Source organism: Amblyraja radiata, chromosome 2 (genome assembly GCF_010909765.2).
Source record: "Amblyraja radiata isolate CabotCenter1 chromosome 2, sAmbRad1.1.pri, whole genome shotgun sequence".
Taxonomy (NCBI): Eukaryota; Metazoa; Chordata; class Chondrichthyes; order Rajiformes; family Rajidae; genus Amblyraja; species Amblyraja radiata.
The window spans coordinates 51013318-51029692 of record NC_045957.1 but is presented as its reverse complement, the minus strand read 5'-3'; the positions used below and the strand labels follow the sequence as shown (position 1 = coordinate 51029692).

Sequence of the window (16375 nt, the reverse complement as noted above, 5' to 3'; positions counted from 1 at the left end):
CCCAACCTAAAGTGTCATCTGTCCATTTCCCTCCTCAGATGCTGCCTGACCTGCTGAGTTCCTCCAGCACTTTGTGTTTTCATTTTAAGTAGAAATGTGATTTGGTTTTCAAACAGGAAATATTTTACCTTTTTATTTATTTTAGTTAAAACCAGCCATGCAAAATAAACAGTTCACATTTAGCAACACGAGTTTAAAGGGAATATTAGGAATTCAGACATAATTCTTCATTCATTTGTGTTCACTGATTTTATTTTTGAATTTCTGATTTGAGCCTAAAACCATTTCAAAAATATTATAGATTATCAGACCTTTTTTCCCTGGGTGGAAATATAAAGACTGGAGAGCATAGCTTGGTGAAAGGTGAAAGGGGCAACATTTAAAGAAGATGTGCAGGGCAACTTTATTTACACAATGGGTGGTGTGTGCTTGGAATGTGCTGCCACGGATAATGGTGGAGGCAGATACAGTGCCTTCCATAATGTTTGGGACAAATACCCATCATTTATTTATTTGTCTCTGTACTCCACAATTTGAGATTTGTAATAGAAAAAACCCCACATGTGGTTAAAGTGCACATTGTCAGATTTTATTAAAGGGTATTTTTATACATTTTGGTTTCACCATGTAGAAATGACAGCTGTGTTTATACATAGTCCTCCCATTTCAGGGCACCATAATGTTTGGGACACATGGCTTCACAGATGTTTGTAATTGCTCTGTTTAAGAAAGAACTGCAGATGCTGGAAAAATCGAAGGTAGACAAAAAAGCTGGAGAAACTCAGCGTGTGAGGCAGCATCTATGGAGCGAAGGAATGGCGACATTTCGTGTCGAGACCCTTCTTCAGACGACACAACAGTGATTGGGCTGATCACCAACGGTGATGAAACAAAATACAGAGCGGAGGTGCAGAACCTGGCGGACTGGTGCGCCAATAACAACTTGGCACTAAACACCTCCAAGACCAAGGAGCTGATCATTGACTTCAGGAGGTCCCATTCTGGAGAATACGACCCAATCTCCATTTATGGGGAAAGTGTGGAGAGAGTGTCCAGCTTTAAGTTTCTGGGCACTCACATTTCAGAAGACCTCACATGGTCCACAAACACCGCCGCGCTGGTCAAGAAGGCACAGCAACGACTGTTCTTCCTGAGGACATTAAAAAAGACTGGTCTGCCCCAACAGCTGCTGACAACATTCTACCGCTGCACCACAGAGAGCATACTAACGTATGGCATCTCTGTGTGGTATCTCAGCTGCACGGAGGCGGAGAGGAGAGCTCTTCAGCGCGTCGTCAACAGAGCGCAGAGGATCATCGGGACAGAGCTACCAGCCTTGGAGGGCATCTACCACACGCGGTGCCTCAGGAAGGCCCTCAGCATCCATAGGACTCATCACACCCCTGCCACGGTCTGTTTCAACTACTTCCCTCCGGCAGACGTTACAAGGCCTTCTACGCCCGAACCTCCAGACTCAGGAACAGTTTCATCCCAAGAGCTATAGCGGCTCTGAACCGGCCCTAATGAGTGCCCCCCCACCCACCTTGGACAGTCTCCCTCAGATGGTCACGTCAATCAATTCAGCTTGTTTATTTATGTATTGTATTTATTTACCTTTCCTGGACATCAGTGGAGCTGCACACTAAATCTCGTTGCACTGACGTGCAATGACAATAAAAGATATATTATTATTATTATGTGGGGGGGGGGGGGGGGTGGTGGATGGAAAATGAAGAAGGATCGCGACCCGAAACATCGCCTATTCCTTCGCTCCATAGATGGTGCCTCACCCGCTGAGTTTCTCCAGCTTTTTTGTCTACCTTTGTAATTGCTCTGGTGTGTTTCAATGCCTCCTTAATGCAGGTATAGGAGAGCTCTCAGCACCTAGTCTTTCCTCCAATGTTTCCATCGCCTTTGGAAACTTTTATTGCTGTTTATCAACACGAGGACCAAAGTTGTGTCAATGAAAGTCAAAGAAGCCATTATGAGACTGAGAAACAAGAATAAAACTGTTAGAGACATCAGCCAAACTTTAGGCTTACCAAAATCAACTGATTGGAACATCATTAAGAAGAAATAGAGCACTGATGAGCTTACTAATTGCAAAGGGACTGGGAAGCAAAGGAAGACCTCCACAGCTGATGACAGAAGAATTATCTCTATAATAAAGAAAAAACCCCAAACACCTGTCCGACTGATCAGAAACACCCTTCAGGAGTCAGGTGTGGATTTGTCAATGACCACTGTCTGCAGAGGACTTCAAGAACAAAAATACAGAGGCTACACTGCAAGATGCAAACCACTGGTTAGCTGCAAAAATAGGATGGCCAGGTTAGAGTTTGCCAAGAAGTATTTATAAGAGCAACCACAGTTCTGGAAAAAGGTATTGTGGACAGATGAGACGAAGATTAACTTGTATTAGAGTGATTGCAAGAGCAAAGTATGGAGGAGAGAAGGAACTGCCCAAGATCCAAAGCATACAATTTATTCTGTGAAACATGGTGGTGGGGGTGTTATGACCTGGGCATGTATGGTGCTGAAGATACTGGCTCACTTTTCTTCATTGATGATACAACTGCTGATGGTAGTAACATAATAAATTCTGAATGGTATAGACACATCCTACCTGTTCAAGTTCAAACAAATGCCGCAAAACTCATTGGCCGGCGGTTCATTCTACAGCAAGACAATGATCCCAAGCATACTACAGACTTCTGAAATGGGGGGGGGACAATGTATAAACACTGCTGTAATTTCTACACGGTGAAACCAAAATGTATAAAAATGACCTTTATTAAAATCTGACAATGTGCACTTTAACCACATGTGATTTTTTCTATTACAAATCTCAAATTGTGAGGTACAGAGGCAAATAAATAAATGATGGGTCTTTGTCCCAAACTTTATGGAAGGCACTGTACAATAGTGGCATTTAAGAGGCTTTTAGATAGGCATGTAAATATTCAGGGAATGGAAGGGTATGGATCATTTGTAGGCAGAAGTGATTCATTTTGCTTTGCATCATATTCAGCAAGGACATTGTGAGCCGAAGGCCCTGTTCCTGTGCTGCACTGTTCTATGTGTATAACAAAACGAAAAACGAAGATGCAGTAGCAAAAATACCTGATTGAATATAAGTGAATTGGCCCTGCAGAGTTGATTTCCAATTGCAGAAATTATGTTTGAACAAAGTATCTAAGTGGAGCAAATACTAAAAATGTTGATACAGACTGATACAGAACAAAATGCATGTTTAACAGCCAGAAAGCTACTAAAGACAATTAAGAACTTTCTGCCAAAATTCCATAAATCTGGCAATAGTTTGCCCAACGAATGTTTCAGTCGGGCCAAGCCATCGTTAAATTCTGACATCAGAATAGTGCTGTGTCTCTATTATAAAATGTATCATTTTCTATGCCCTTAAAATCTCAATTTGGATAAATCAGACCAATTCATAACGAGTTGGTCTCCATTCGTCGTTTTTTTGGAATCATATGGTGCAACACAATTGTAAAAAATAACTGTTTCAGGACTGGACGAGGGTTGGTCAAGACTATAAATAATGATCTCCTTCTCTGTTTTTCTTTTCTTTTCTTTTCTCTATTCTCTCTCTCAACTTTCTTCATTTACTCGTTTTCTTTTTTCACACACTATATATTTCACATCTTTCTATCCTTTACTATCTAACTTCTTTTTCTTATTCTAATCTTTTTTCAGTGTAACAAAAAAAAAAAAAAAGAAGTTGTACATAAAATGTATTATGAAAATATATATTAGGCACTTTGGTGCCATATGACTGTACTTACTTCTAATAAAATAAAATATTAAAAAAAATAAATAAAAAAATCTCAATTTATTTCGCTAAAATCTCTGCAATTGCAATGATTTTACTCTCTGCCCTTCTGTGCAGTTCTGATTATGTTTGTTCCTACAGCCCCAATTTTGCCCCTTTGTAGTCTTGCTTACTGGCCTGTATACATGTAACAATAACAGACCATGATTATTTTTCTGGTCTGCAGTAACACTGAAATAGTCTGCTATAAACAAACTGCTGATGAAATTCTAAGGGCCATACACAGATGCTGCTTGACCCACTGAGTTCCACGAGTAATTTGTATTTTTGCTCCAGATTACAACATACATAGTCCTGTGTGCCTATGGCCTGCTCAAATCTGGTTTACAAGTTTTCAGACTGGCTTTGATGCGAGTGGTGTTAAAAATCATTATTCAAGATTAAAGGGAATACCCCAGGGCTTGAAAAAGCTCTTCATTAAATTTTGATGAGCCTTCAAGTTAACCAGCAATTGTGATGCTTGAATATATTCAAGGTACATTCATGATAGTGGCAGACATATGTCTCTGCACCAAACAGAAACCGTTGCATGCAAAGAACAGATATTATGTCATTTATTTATGTCATGTTATTTATGTTAAAAGTAGAATAATAATCCAAGGCATTTATTTGAATATACTTGGGAAACAGTGGTATCCCTCTAAATATATTTGGACGGGTGACGAACAGTTTGATCACCACAAAACTTTTTTGTGCAGTTTCGTGACCCAACTCATGGAACTACATTAAATTTTCACATATTGTGTAAAAATATTATATAAATCATCCCTGAAACTCGTCAAGAACAAAACTTGCACATTTTTATTAAATTCGGGTATTTTTAGTCCAATCAAAGCATGTTTAACATGGAGTCGGACGCCAGTTGGCCAATCACGCGCTTTGTTTCAGGCTAGCTAGGCAGGGAGCACACAACATGGCTGAGAGTGCTTCTACTGATGCCAGTTTTACTTGAGATTCCGATGAAGGTTCTTTGTTGTTCTGTGGATTACATGTTGTGGAAACTCGCAGCAGGGTAATTGAATTTAGTGAGAAAAGCATTAAGAAGTCTGAAGAATGTGCAGCTAAGTGGATAGAAGTGGAACAAAGCCTTGAAAGGAAAGTTCCTGCTGAGGTGCTGCAACACAAAGAGGGCAGCCAATTGGTGAAACCAGTCAAACTTTGTGAATCAACTGGAACTGAAAGGTAAGATCTAAAGCCTGAATTTATGAAAATTAATCTGTATGGACTTTAATTAATTTTATTGCACCCTTTTAAAATGTGAAAAAATGAGATTTGGAGGCTGTACATTCACTCATTCATTCATTCACTCACTCACTCATTCATGAAGTTGGGCCTAAACTATGTGAATCCATAACAAAGTAAATTAAACATTTCCACTAATGCCAGCTTGGTGAAGTCTAATAAGTTTTCTTTAACATCTATTCCTGGAGCTGCCTGCGATAACTTACCGGGAAAAAGTGCTCAAACCGCGGGGCCTATGTACTTAACATAGTGAAGCCACGGCCTCAATTAAGAAGCGGCCGATTCGCGAATGTGGAATGTGTTTGGATCATCTCCGTGGGGGGGGGGGGGGGGGGGGGGGGGGAAGGCTGTACATAGTGCCGTCCGTAGCGGCCGTTTCCAGGCCCCGACCACGGGAGAAAAACTGAGGAATTATTCACTGCACTTTATAGGCTTCCATTGGAGTAAGAAATGGCTGATGTTTATGTAGAAATGAATTGGTGTATGTGAACTTGAACTAATTTATCTATGGTAGTAACAATGTTATTCTCATTAACATTAAGAAGAGGCTGAAATTTTATGAATTGAAGTCCATGCAGACTTAATGACTATGAAAAGTTTTTTTTTTGTAGCCTCTGCCTGACCCTCCACTTGAACTTGAACTAACTTATCATTGGACATCAAAAGACTTTGAATCTGATGAAGAATATTCAGATGAAGATCAGATGTAATGTAAACAAATAAATTGGGGAAATAAATGATTATATAAAGTTTTATTTTAATGTCGATCGTTTCACTGTTTATTTGGTCAAATTATTTAAACAATGAGTGAATTACTTATGATAATCCACGTGCTGGTGAATGACCGTGAGACAGTCCACCTATGCATCCACACATACACACATCCACACACACATCCATCCATCCATACGCACACTTCCATGCATGTACACACACACATGCACACAAGCATTTGCGCACACACACATCCATCTGCACGCAGACATACATGTACACATCCATGCACACACATACATCCACACATCCACATACACACATTTGACAGGTATACACAGACACACACACAAACTACAGATACTCAAACAATGCAACACTTTTAGGGTTATTTTAGGTTAAAGGTAATAGCCCTCATTTGCAAAGGCACCATCGGGGGGGTCTAACATAAATATAGGCTCATTGTTGCTTAAATTGAATACTCATCGAGTAAACATCAGAGCATTCGATTCTTGGTCAGGATGGGACATTTACATCAGAAATAAGACAGGCCTCTTACAGGTCTGTTACCCAGCCTGGCACTGCCCCAGTCCCACTATGGCCGTTACCCCCACTATGGCAGTCAGTGGGGTTCAGTAAACGGGGGAACCCAGAGGATCGGTCCTGACCCTTTAATTAGGCAGGTTCATGAGCCCTTAAAACCTGGGACCTCTGCTGCAGTCTCATTACATTTCCTATTAAAGCGCCTGAAAGATGCCTTGCAGGACTGTCCCCCAGCCTGGAACTGCCCCAGTCCCACTATGGCTGTGACCCCCACTCTGTACACTGGCAGTCAGTGGGGTTCAGTAAAGGGAGGAACCCACAAGAACTGCCCTCACCCATTAATTAGGCTGGTTCAGGAGCAGTACCTCTGCGACAGTGTCATTAAAAAATGCTCACAGTTATATTCATCATATTATTTTTATATAATATAATTATACTTAATTATATATGATTACAGACATATTTACAAGTCATATATATATATATATATATGTATAATAATATATAGTTTAAATGGACTGCAACACGGAAATAGGCTGCCCATGGTGTAATATGGGCATTGGCCGCTAGATGGCACTTACTTTCCCGATCTAATTTTCTAAGTTTAATTAATTAATGTGCAACTTTCGGCACTGACGAGTTATGACATCCTTCTCAATTGTATTTCATCTAAATCTGTGGAAAATTTCATGTAGTTCCGTGACGTGGTTCACGAAAATCGATTTCTAGACACATTTTTGATGCTCGGCCCACATAATTGCTTAATGCCAAGTGTTTCAGGCATCTTCTGCTATGTAGGAACTCTGTTCGAGGCAATATCATTGCTCCTAGTTTAACTACATAATTCCCCGGTTGGCCTATGTTTCTATTTAAATAAATTGGCAGGAGGCTGCATTTTTAACGTGAACTGTTTGGGTTACTAACAGTTTTCAAGAATAGAACCCCATCGTAACTCAGGGGGGACTCGTACTTAATTTATTTAAATTTCAAACTGTCTGAGGTTTTTGTAAATATTCGTGTTCAAAACATTACAAAAGATAAAAGTCTGAAAAAAATGTTTAAATGCTATAAATGCTCATCAAGTTAGGCAGCATCTGTGAAAAACCAAATAGAGTTAATATTTCAGGTCAAAGACCCTTTGTTACAAACAAACAAGCATATATAGGATTGTCCTGAATTGTTAACTCTTTCTCTTTTTACAGATTTGGCTTAACATGCATTTTATTTAAATTTTGGATGCAAATTTTAGGATGCAGGTGGGGGGTTACCATTGATCATGTACTGCTTTGTGCCTTGCTGTAATCACCAGGAAACAGTAATGCTTGATTTGGGGACTAGCACACTGGGTATCATCCATTTAAGCTGTACTTTCACTGGGACTCCATGACATTCCAGTTTTTACTGTTCTTTCTCATTTGCTTTGAATGATTTTGGAACAGGTTTGCATCTGCAATATTTTAGTTATGTATTGTGCAAAATGCAAATATGTGCCTCGTGACTTTTGATGCCAGTAGCATGATCTTTACGCACATCAGTGTTTCATATTAGGTGCCTGCTTAGATCTGGATGAATTGTATTAATATTAAGAATTTGTTGATGTGACTGTGTATAATCAGCCATAATTATAGGTATCGATTGTGAAGAACAGTACACCTGATCTGACCAAACGTGTTCCAGGTTTAATTTGAGTAAGTACCATATTGCTGCACTTTAATGGAACATTGCTGATGTCTCTTCAGGTAATAATTTATACCTGGATTTAAACTTGCTTCAAGGTTTTGATCACTCACAATCACAGTTGTCAGAAAACTACTGCTGCAATTCCATTATCAGTGACATGCTGTTGAAAGCACAATGTGGCTATCATTCATTTATTTCAAATGTGTGCAGAATATCTTTCTGTGACTACCTTTTATATTGTCTACCTTGCCAGCAGGGCATGTACATACTGTCACTATCTGCAATCGTTATGCTTTATCTGTCTTTGCAAAGTGATCTACGAGTCCCATTTTCCCATGGTTAAAACAATCCATCTTATTTGAGCTGAATGGATTTCCCACTGAAACTGTCTTTTTCACCAGCATGATTTGAGCCCGATAAAGACACTGCTGTTACTACCACTGCACTCACAACCAGAGCAAGGCCAAGGGGGGAGGGGGTGTGAAGGTGCTAGCCAGTCAGTTGGTGTTCAGTAAATGAACCTCCACAAGCAGAATCGTTTTTGTGCTCACAAACAGCCTCATTTTGCACACTTTCTCCTTCAATCACACACCTGTACTTATCATTAGTACAAAAAAACATGTCCATTCACTCCAGATACCTATTGTTTGCCCCTTATTTTTTATCATAATCACCTATTTTGCCAATATACCCAACCAAGGTTTGGCCTGCCATCGTCTAACTCTGGTTGCCAGGGACAAGTTGTGCCAAAGAGCATGTTGCATGTTGTGTGACTTTATAACTCTACCTGTGTCTATTTCACCTACATTCTCTTCTGAACCGTAGCTCGCATTTGACTTGGCACAATTTTCCCTGTGAGGTTTTTTAACTCAACCAACTAATGTTGCCATACCAAGCACACAAGGACTCAAGTGAGGCAGGGTATTCAATATCTCATCTCAAATGTTGTTTACCATCTTTATCACCAATTCCATCACTGGCATCTGTTACATTTTTGCTTACACCACAGACCATATATCAGATTAACATTTAACTTTCTGCTCAACCATCAAATTTCCAGCTTTTTCAATAATATGTAGTTTAGTTTATTTTAGTTTTTAGTTGAGACACATTGTGGAAACCGTCCCCTTGGCCCACCGAGTCCGTGCCGACCAGCGATCCCCGTACACTAACACTATCCTACACATTAGGGACCATTTACAATTACACCAAACCAATTAACCTATGTATGTCTTTGGAGTGTGGGAGGAAACTAAAGACCCCGGAGACATCTCACGCAGGTCATGGGGAGAACACACAAACTCCGGACAGACAGCACCCGCAAGTCAGGGTCTCTGGCGCTGTAAGACGCCATGTCACTCTGTATATTATCCTCATCCTATGTTCACACTATAATAGGTCATGTATGTAACATGCAAAACTCATCTTTTCAGTTATTCTAAAACATACATATTTTATAGTAAAACAAACTGAATTTCATTCCATGCTTTGACAGAATTTTTTTTTAATGTGGATTTGGTTTGATCTGAACTGCCATCTGTGCTCACATTCCAGCCCCACAAAGGTACATGTATACTTGTATCTACTGCATCAGGTAGAGATGGACATATTATAAATATCTCCACTCCACAGCCAATATTGAGTTAATAACATAAAGCCGAAGAGCCAAATGCACAATGCATCCTCCACTCATCTCAGTGTAATCCGGTGCCACTACTAAGCCATGTGGTGAGTCTCATGACTCTGGCTTTCACCTCACCTGTAAATTTGAAGCAAATAAGTTATATGTAGAACGGGTAACTAATGGTTCATTGGAGAATTTCTGTTCACAAAACACAATCCCATCCAATGTATTTAGTAAATGTAATCTCAAGCAAAGTAATTCATTAAGCATACATTCATACATGCCAAGCCTGTTAAAAGTAGATTTAATTTAGCTTTGTGTACACTTGTAGTAAAGCACTCACCTCTTCGACCAGTGTAGTTATTTGATTAAGTGGTGTTCCAGCCAAATGACCAAATACAAGATTTTTTCTGTAATTCTCTTTTAGAATGGGGCATTTAACTTTCTTGAATATGTACACAGCTTTATTTTTCAAATTTGAGGGAAGCTGAAAAATTAAAATTAGTACTATTAGTTGTCAATTAATATTTACTTTTTTATTTGCATGCCAGATGTTGTGTACAAAATATACATTGTGCACAATAAGATCATAAGTTCTGCAACTTAACCTCTTCCCATGTTGCCAAGAGCCTAAAACATTCTTTACTTGTAATATTTACTTTGCTTCTTAATATTCACCTTGTAAGCATTTCTAAACAACAGATCATTCACAATCATCTGGTCACATATAATAATAATAATAATACATTTTATTTATGGGCGCCTTTCAAGAGTCTCAAGGACACCTTACAAAAATTGAGCATGTATAGGAAAAACATGTAAGGGGAATGAAATAAATAGTAGAGACATGACTAGTACACAAAGTAAAGACAGAATTCAATACAAAACACAGCATGAGGCAATTAATGCACAGATGAAAAGGGACGGGGACGTGGGGCTAAGGATAGGCAGAGGTGAAGAGATGGGTCTTGAGGCGGGACTGGAAGATGGGGAGGGACACGGAATTGCGGATCAGTTGGGGGAGGGAGTTCCAGAGCCTGGGAGCTGCCCTGGAGAAGGCTCTGTCCCCAAAACTGCGGAGGTTGGACTTGTGGATGGAGAGGAGACCGGCTGATGTGGATCTGAGGGACCGTGAGAGTTGGTAGGGGGAGAGGAGGTCAATGAGATATGTGGGGGCCAGATGGTGGAGGGCTTTGTAGGTGAGGACCAGGATTTTGTAGGTGATCCGGTGGGAGATGGGAAGCCAGTGAAGTTTTTTGAGGACTGGAGTGATGTGATGCCAGGATTTGGTGTGGGTGATGAGTCGGGCGGCTGCGTTCTGGACCAGTTGGAGTCGGTTGATGTAGGTGGAGCTGATGCCAAGGAGAAGTGAGTTGCAATAGTCCAGTCGGGAGGAGATGAAGGCATGGATGAGTCTTTCAGCAGCAGGCGGAGTGAGAGAGGGTCTGAGTTTGGCGATGTTGCGGAGATGAAAGAAGGAGGTTTTAATGACATGGCGGATGTGAGGCTCAAGGGAGAGGGTGGAATCAAAGATCACGCCAAGGTTGCGGGCCTGGGGAGATGGGGAGACAGTGGTGCCGTCGATGGTGAGAGTGGGGTTATTGATTTTGCTGAGTGTGGCTTTGGAGCCTATGAGGAGGAATTCTGTCTTATCGCTGTTGAGTTTGAGGAAATTATGTTGCATCCAGGTTTTTATAGCTGACAAACAGGAGTTGATATGGGAGAGGGGGGGGTTGTGGGGGGATTTGGTGCCAAGGTAAATCTGGGTGTCATCAGCGTAACAGTGGAAGTCCAGATTGAAGTGGCGGAGTATCTGACCAAGGGGGAGGATGTAGATGATGAAGAGGAGGGGGCCGAGTACGGAGCCTTGGGGAACGCCTTGAGTGACTGCGGCTGTAGCAGAGGTGTGGTTGTGGAGAGAGATGAAGTGGGATCTGTTGGAAAGGTAGGAACGGAGCCAGCTGAGTGCAGAGCCTTCAATGCCGAGGTCCTTGAGTCTGGTGAGCAGGATGGTATGGTTCACTGTATCGAAGGCTGCGCTCAGGTCGAGGAGGATGAGGATGTTGAGGGAACCAGTGTCAGCAGAGGTGAGGAGGTCGTTGAGGACTTTGAGGAGAGCAGTTTCTGTGCTATGGAGGGGGCGAAAGCCAGATTGGAGGGGTTCAAGTAGGTTATACGCAAGGAGGTGGGAATGAAGTTGCGACGCAACGATACGCTCCAACGATACATATGCACTTAGACCAAATCCCATACGCTCAATACTAATGATCTTTGGACAGAATTTCCATGAGCCTCTCATACCCGTGAACAGAATTCACCATCTTCACTGTTGCTTTCAAATCAGTATTGAGACCAAGCAACTTCACCCTGTGTTATCTTAGCACCTATTCAGCAGCATCACAACAAACTGCTTTCTGTGAGTCTTAAAGTGTTTTGCTCCATTTGGGCCACACATGTGCCAGGATTTCCCACCCCTAACAAAAGGTCTCAGCACATCACCTGCACAAGTTCACATTCAATGGCAAAGGGATCAGGGCATTGGAAGTTAATTTCACTGACTAGAAATCTAACGTGATGGAATTTCATGGATCCTGTTCCTCACCATATTTGTGCATATGACAAATTTGACATGGCACCATATCCTACTGAACATTTTAACCAAAGATAAGACACAAAAAGATGGAGAAACTCAGCAGCTCAAACAGGATCTCCGGAGAAAAGAAACAAGTGACGTTTCAGATCGAGACCCTTCTTCAGACCATCCAAGTGGATCCATTCTGCAATCTTTTCAGTCAGACAAACTCATGGAGGGAGTTGAAAACAAGGGTGAGAATTTTAAAATCAAAGCGTTGCTTAACCAGGAACCAATGTCGGTCACATTAAATACACAGCGTGTTTTCAAATTATGTTGCAGAGTGCAGCAAGTAGAAGTAAGTAAGTAAGAAAGTTTATTGGCTAAGCATTCATATTCAAGGAATTTGCCTTGGTGCTCCACCCACAAGTAACAACATGACATACAGTGACAGTTACGAATGACTCAGAAAACACTAAACATTAAGAATAATAAAACATTAATGATAAAACACCATTGATCAAGCATGTGAACCAACAAAATACCAGATCAAAGGGAGGCTACAGATTTTTGGCTTTTGAGTAGAGCAACTACTCGTGGATAAAAACTGTTTTTATGTCTGGCTGTATAGGGAGGTTTCACGGCAGTCGGATCACGACACAAGACCAGTAGTGTTGCTACGCTACTCCTAATGGATTACACGCGATGTACTGTAGGTAGGCACTTACCATTGTTTCCAACGTAGCGGGCCTGTTAAAACCCGCCAAAAATGTCAATTTTTGCGTTGTAAATAATTATGGAAATCGGGATAAGCGTGCGAGACATTTAGCCTACTTCAGAATTCCAAAAGTGAGGAAAAATGATGGTGGATAGAAGCGAGAGCTGAAGGGACAACAACAGACATAGTGCTTAGCGAACATTGGCCGTTTGCTCACTGCATTTCATCAACTAAGGCATTATTTGTGTTTTTTCTTGATTTCTTTGGCATCTAAAAAGTTCAGAAGTGATAAATCTGGCTGTAATTTTTTTAAATCGCCCATGGTTCTCAAGTGGGTTTTTACGTACAAAATGAAAACACATCTGAAGAAAAATATACAGCCAGATTGATCACTTCTGAGACTTTTTAAATACCATAGGAATCAAGAAAAAACACAAATAATGCCTCACTGTTGATGAAATGCAGTGAGCAAACGCGATAATTCCGATATTTTCAATTACGATATCTGCACGGCCAATGTTCGCCAAGCACTTTAGCTGCTGTTGTCCCTTCAGCTCTCGCTTCTCTTAATTTTGCTTCACTTTTGGAATTCTAAAGTTGGGTACATGTCTCTCACACTTACCCCGACTTCCACTATTTTTTTCAGCGCAAAAATTCAACATTTTGGCGGTTTTTAACTGGTAAGAAAGTACGCGTTTCTTGCATTAATAACATATACGTGACGGATGTCTTCCAGATGGATTGAGCGGCTCCGTGCGTCAAGCCCTATGACCCAGTGACCTTACGTGCAGCCCCCCTATTACTGGCAACAAGTAGAAGGGAAATAGGAAATAGCTAAGGTTAACCAAGCTAATGGCTTAGGTGAGGGAAGAGACCATTCAAGACCAGTCTCTGGCTATGAATGGAATCAGGCAAGCAAGGTTCCATCGGATAGAATGTTACTTCTTGTTTTTGTCTTTGCACTAATATTGGGGGTTTTTTAAATCCTGATCTTTGTTTATGACGGTGCTTACAGAGTACTATGTTTACATAGATGTTGTGCTGCTGAAAGAATGTAATTGTTCAATGCTGGACATATGACAATAAAACACTCTTGACTAGAAGTGGAAGGATTAGTCAACAACATCAACGGTTGAAGGAAGAAGGCTAAGAAAGATGAAATTAAATCTGGCATCATTACACTGTATACCATTCGTAAATTTGAGGTGCTTCAGGACTTTTTGGGGAGGGTGGGTCAGAAACCAGATTGCAAATATTCAAACAAGACTGTAAAAGTGTCCAGAAATGATGGGCACACATTTGAACACACAAAGTGCTCAAACGACTTGAAACAAAGGAAGGTTGCAAATGGGTGGTAGTTTCAAAGATCTAAGTGTGCAAAGTGATTGGTGTTTTGGCCCCTTTTACTGTTTACTGCTGCGAATGTTGTTGAAAGAAAGATAAATTCCTGAATCTGAAATTCAAAGAAACTGGTCACACAGGATGTTGTTTTCAAAATTAATGTCAACAAAACCAAAACACTTCAGTTAACTTATGAAAAAAAAAGTTTCATGGTGTTTCTGCCAAACAGAACTAAATAAATACTAAAATACTGTTTTGGGCTCCTTTGGTATTCAAATCGCATTTTTCGCCTAATATCTGTATGCAATGGGTGACTTCGGTAGCACTTGGGGTGGGGGAGGTCAAAAGGCGCTTCTTTGTAGTTACACAAAGGTCACGTTCTGCAACTTTTAGCAGGTCCTAGCAGTCGGCGACCTTACCCCACAGGAGGCTACGAGCAGCCCGGCGCCGCTGAGGAAGCACACAAGCAAACGTTCACGGTGCAGAAACTCCGCCAGGACGGTCTGATTCTCTGCCCTCCGGATGAACTGCAGCCACTTGTCTGCTCGCAGTCTCAGCGAACAGACGACGCGCTCTGCAATGTATTGCACCCTCTCGTCGTCTGCCAGGCTCGCTTCCTGGTTTTCCTCATCTTCTTCGGCCATTCTTTCCACTTTAGGAGTTTTCTTGGCAGCTTTACTTTCAACCGCGTTCATTTTGTTTGTTTAATTCAAGAGTGCCCAACTTCTGCAACCCTTGGAGCCGCCTGGCTTATCGCGAGCAACCACTTGCAGACACAGCTGACCGCTGATTGCTGCCGCGCTCTGGTTTCCTTGGGAATGAGGCAGCAGAATGAAGCCTTTGCAGTCGCTGCCACCTCCCCACCAATGAATCATTCCACCTCCAACCCACACTCCCTGCCCGGAGCAAATTAATACCGCCCAGGGTGAAAATTGACATTCAACGTTGCACTAAATGCGTAAAACAGGGGAAAGCAAACGTGAACGTAGTGGGAATAATACAATCAGCATTTTCCCAGGAAATATTTCAGGTTAGATGCGAACGTTAAAGGGGCTGTCCCACTTGGGCGACCTAATTGGTGAGTTTGGAAGAGTTTGGAAAAAAATGACTATGTTGAATACCAGCTTCGACTAGCTATGACTAACTTCAGGAAAATTGGACACCAAATACTAGAGAGTGAAGACGACCTCCCTTCGACTATGATGACGTCAATCTACGACTATCTTCGATTACCTTCGACTACCCTCGATTACCTATGACTAACATGCCGATCTACTACGACCGACTACGACTAAGCTTACGAGTAAAAAACTATAGATTTTTTCCATGGTTACCTTTTTTACTCGCGGGCATTTTTTAACATATTGACCTCGCTGAGGCCTCGAGTAAGTGGAGACCACTCTCGAGCATGAAGGAGAGTTACGAAGACCTCCTACGACCTCGTGTCAACCATGCTGAGAGTATGATTCGAGGGCCAACTCGCCAGTACTCGCGGATTAGGTCGCAGGGGCTGTCCCACTGCGGTAATCTAATCTGCGAGTTTAGAAGAGTTTGCCATCGACTCAAACTCGCAGCATGGTCGACATGTGGTCCTAGGAGGTCCTATGAGGTCACTGGAACTCTCCTTCATGCTCGAGGGAAGTAAAATTTGGTTGGCTTGGTTCTTTTTAACTCGTAGTGCAGTGGAGTAGGGTCGAGGTTTTCCAGGCAGTCGAGGGCAGCCGTAGGCAATCTCCTTCACTGACCGGGCATTTTGATTGGCTCATTTTCAGGATCAAAGAAAACCGACCAGTAGGTAAAATGCCCGCTAAACTTTATTATACTTCTTAAAAGTGTTTCCATTCCTTCTCCCCATTTCTCCCCTTCTCTCCGCCCCCTCCGCGCTCTCTAAAGGACTTACCATTACTGTGCAACCGTCTTTTACCATTCTCTTCATTGCGGGTGTGAATTTCAGACAGCGTTCCCGCGCTTTCCCTGACCCCCGCCTTTGCGTTGTGTGTGTGTGTGTGTGTGCAGTCGGTCGATCCCAGCTCGCGGTTTCAACGTGGATGGTCGATCCAGCTCAAGGTTTTCCAGGCGAGTGCCCTC

The 16375-nt window shown here is 41.7% G+C and overlaps 1 protein-coding gene across 1 annotated transcript in view; it reads right to left on the bottom strand.

Moving 5' to 3' along the window:
- The window catches only part of dnah11 (dynein axonemal heavy chain 11), a 317498-nt gene extending 302405 nt beyond the window's left edge, over positions 1 to 15093 (bottom strand). The window contains exons 1-2 of the mRNA XM_033046160.1: positions 14707 to 15093; positions 10000 to 10143 (exon numbers count right to left, since the gene is read on the bottom strand). Coding sequence (XP_032902051.1) covers positions 10000 to 10143; positions 14707 to 14982 — 420 coding nt within the window. The 5' untranslated portion in view covers positions 14983 to 15093. The remainder of the gene's footprint in view (positions 1 to 9999; positions 10144 to 14706) is intronic.
- Positions 15094 to 16375: the final 1282 nt, after the last annotated feature.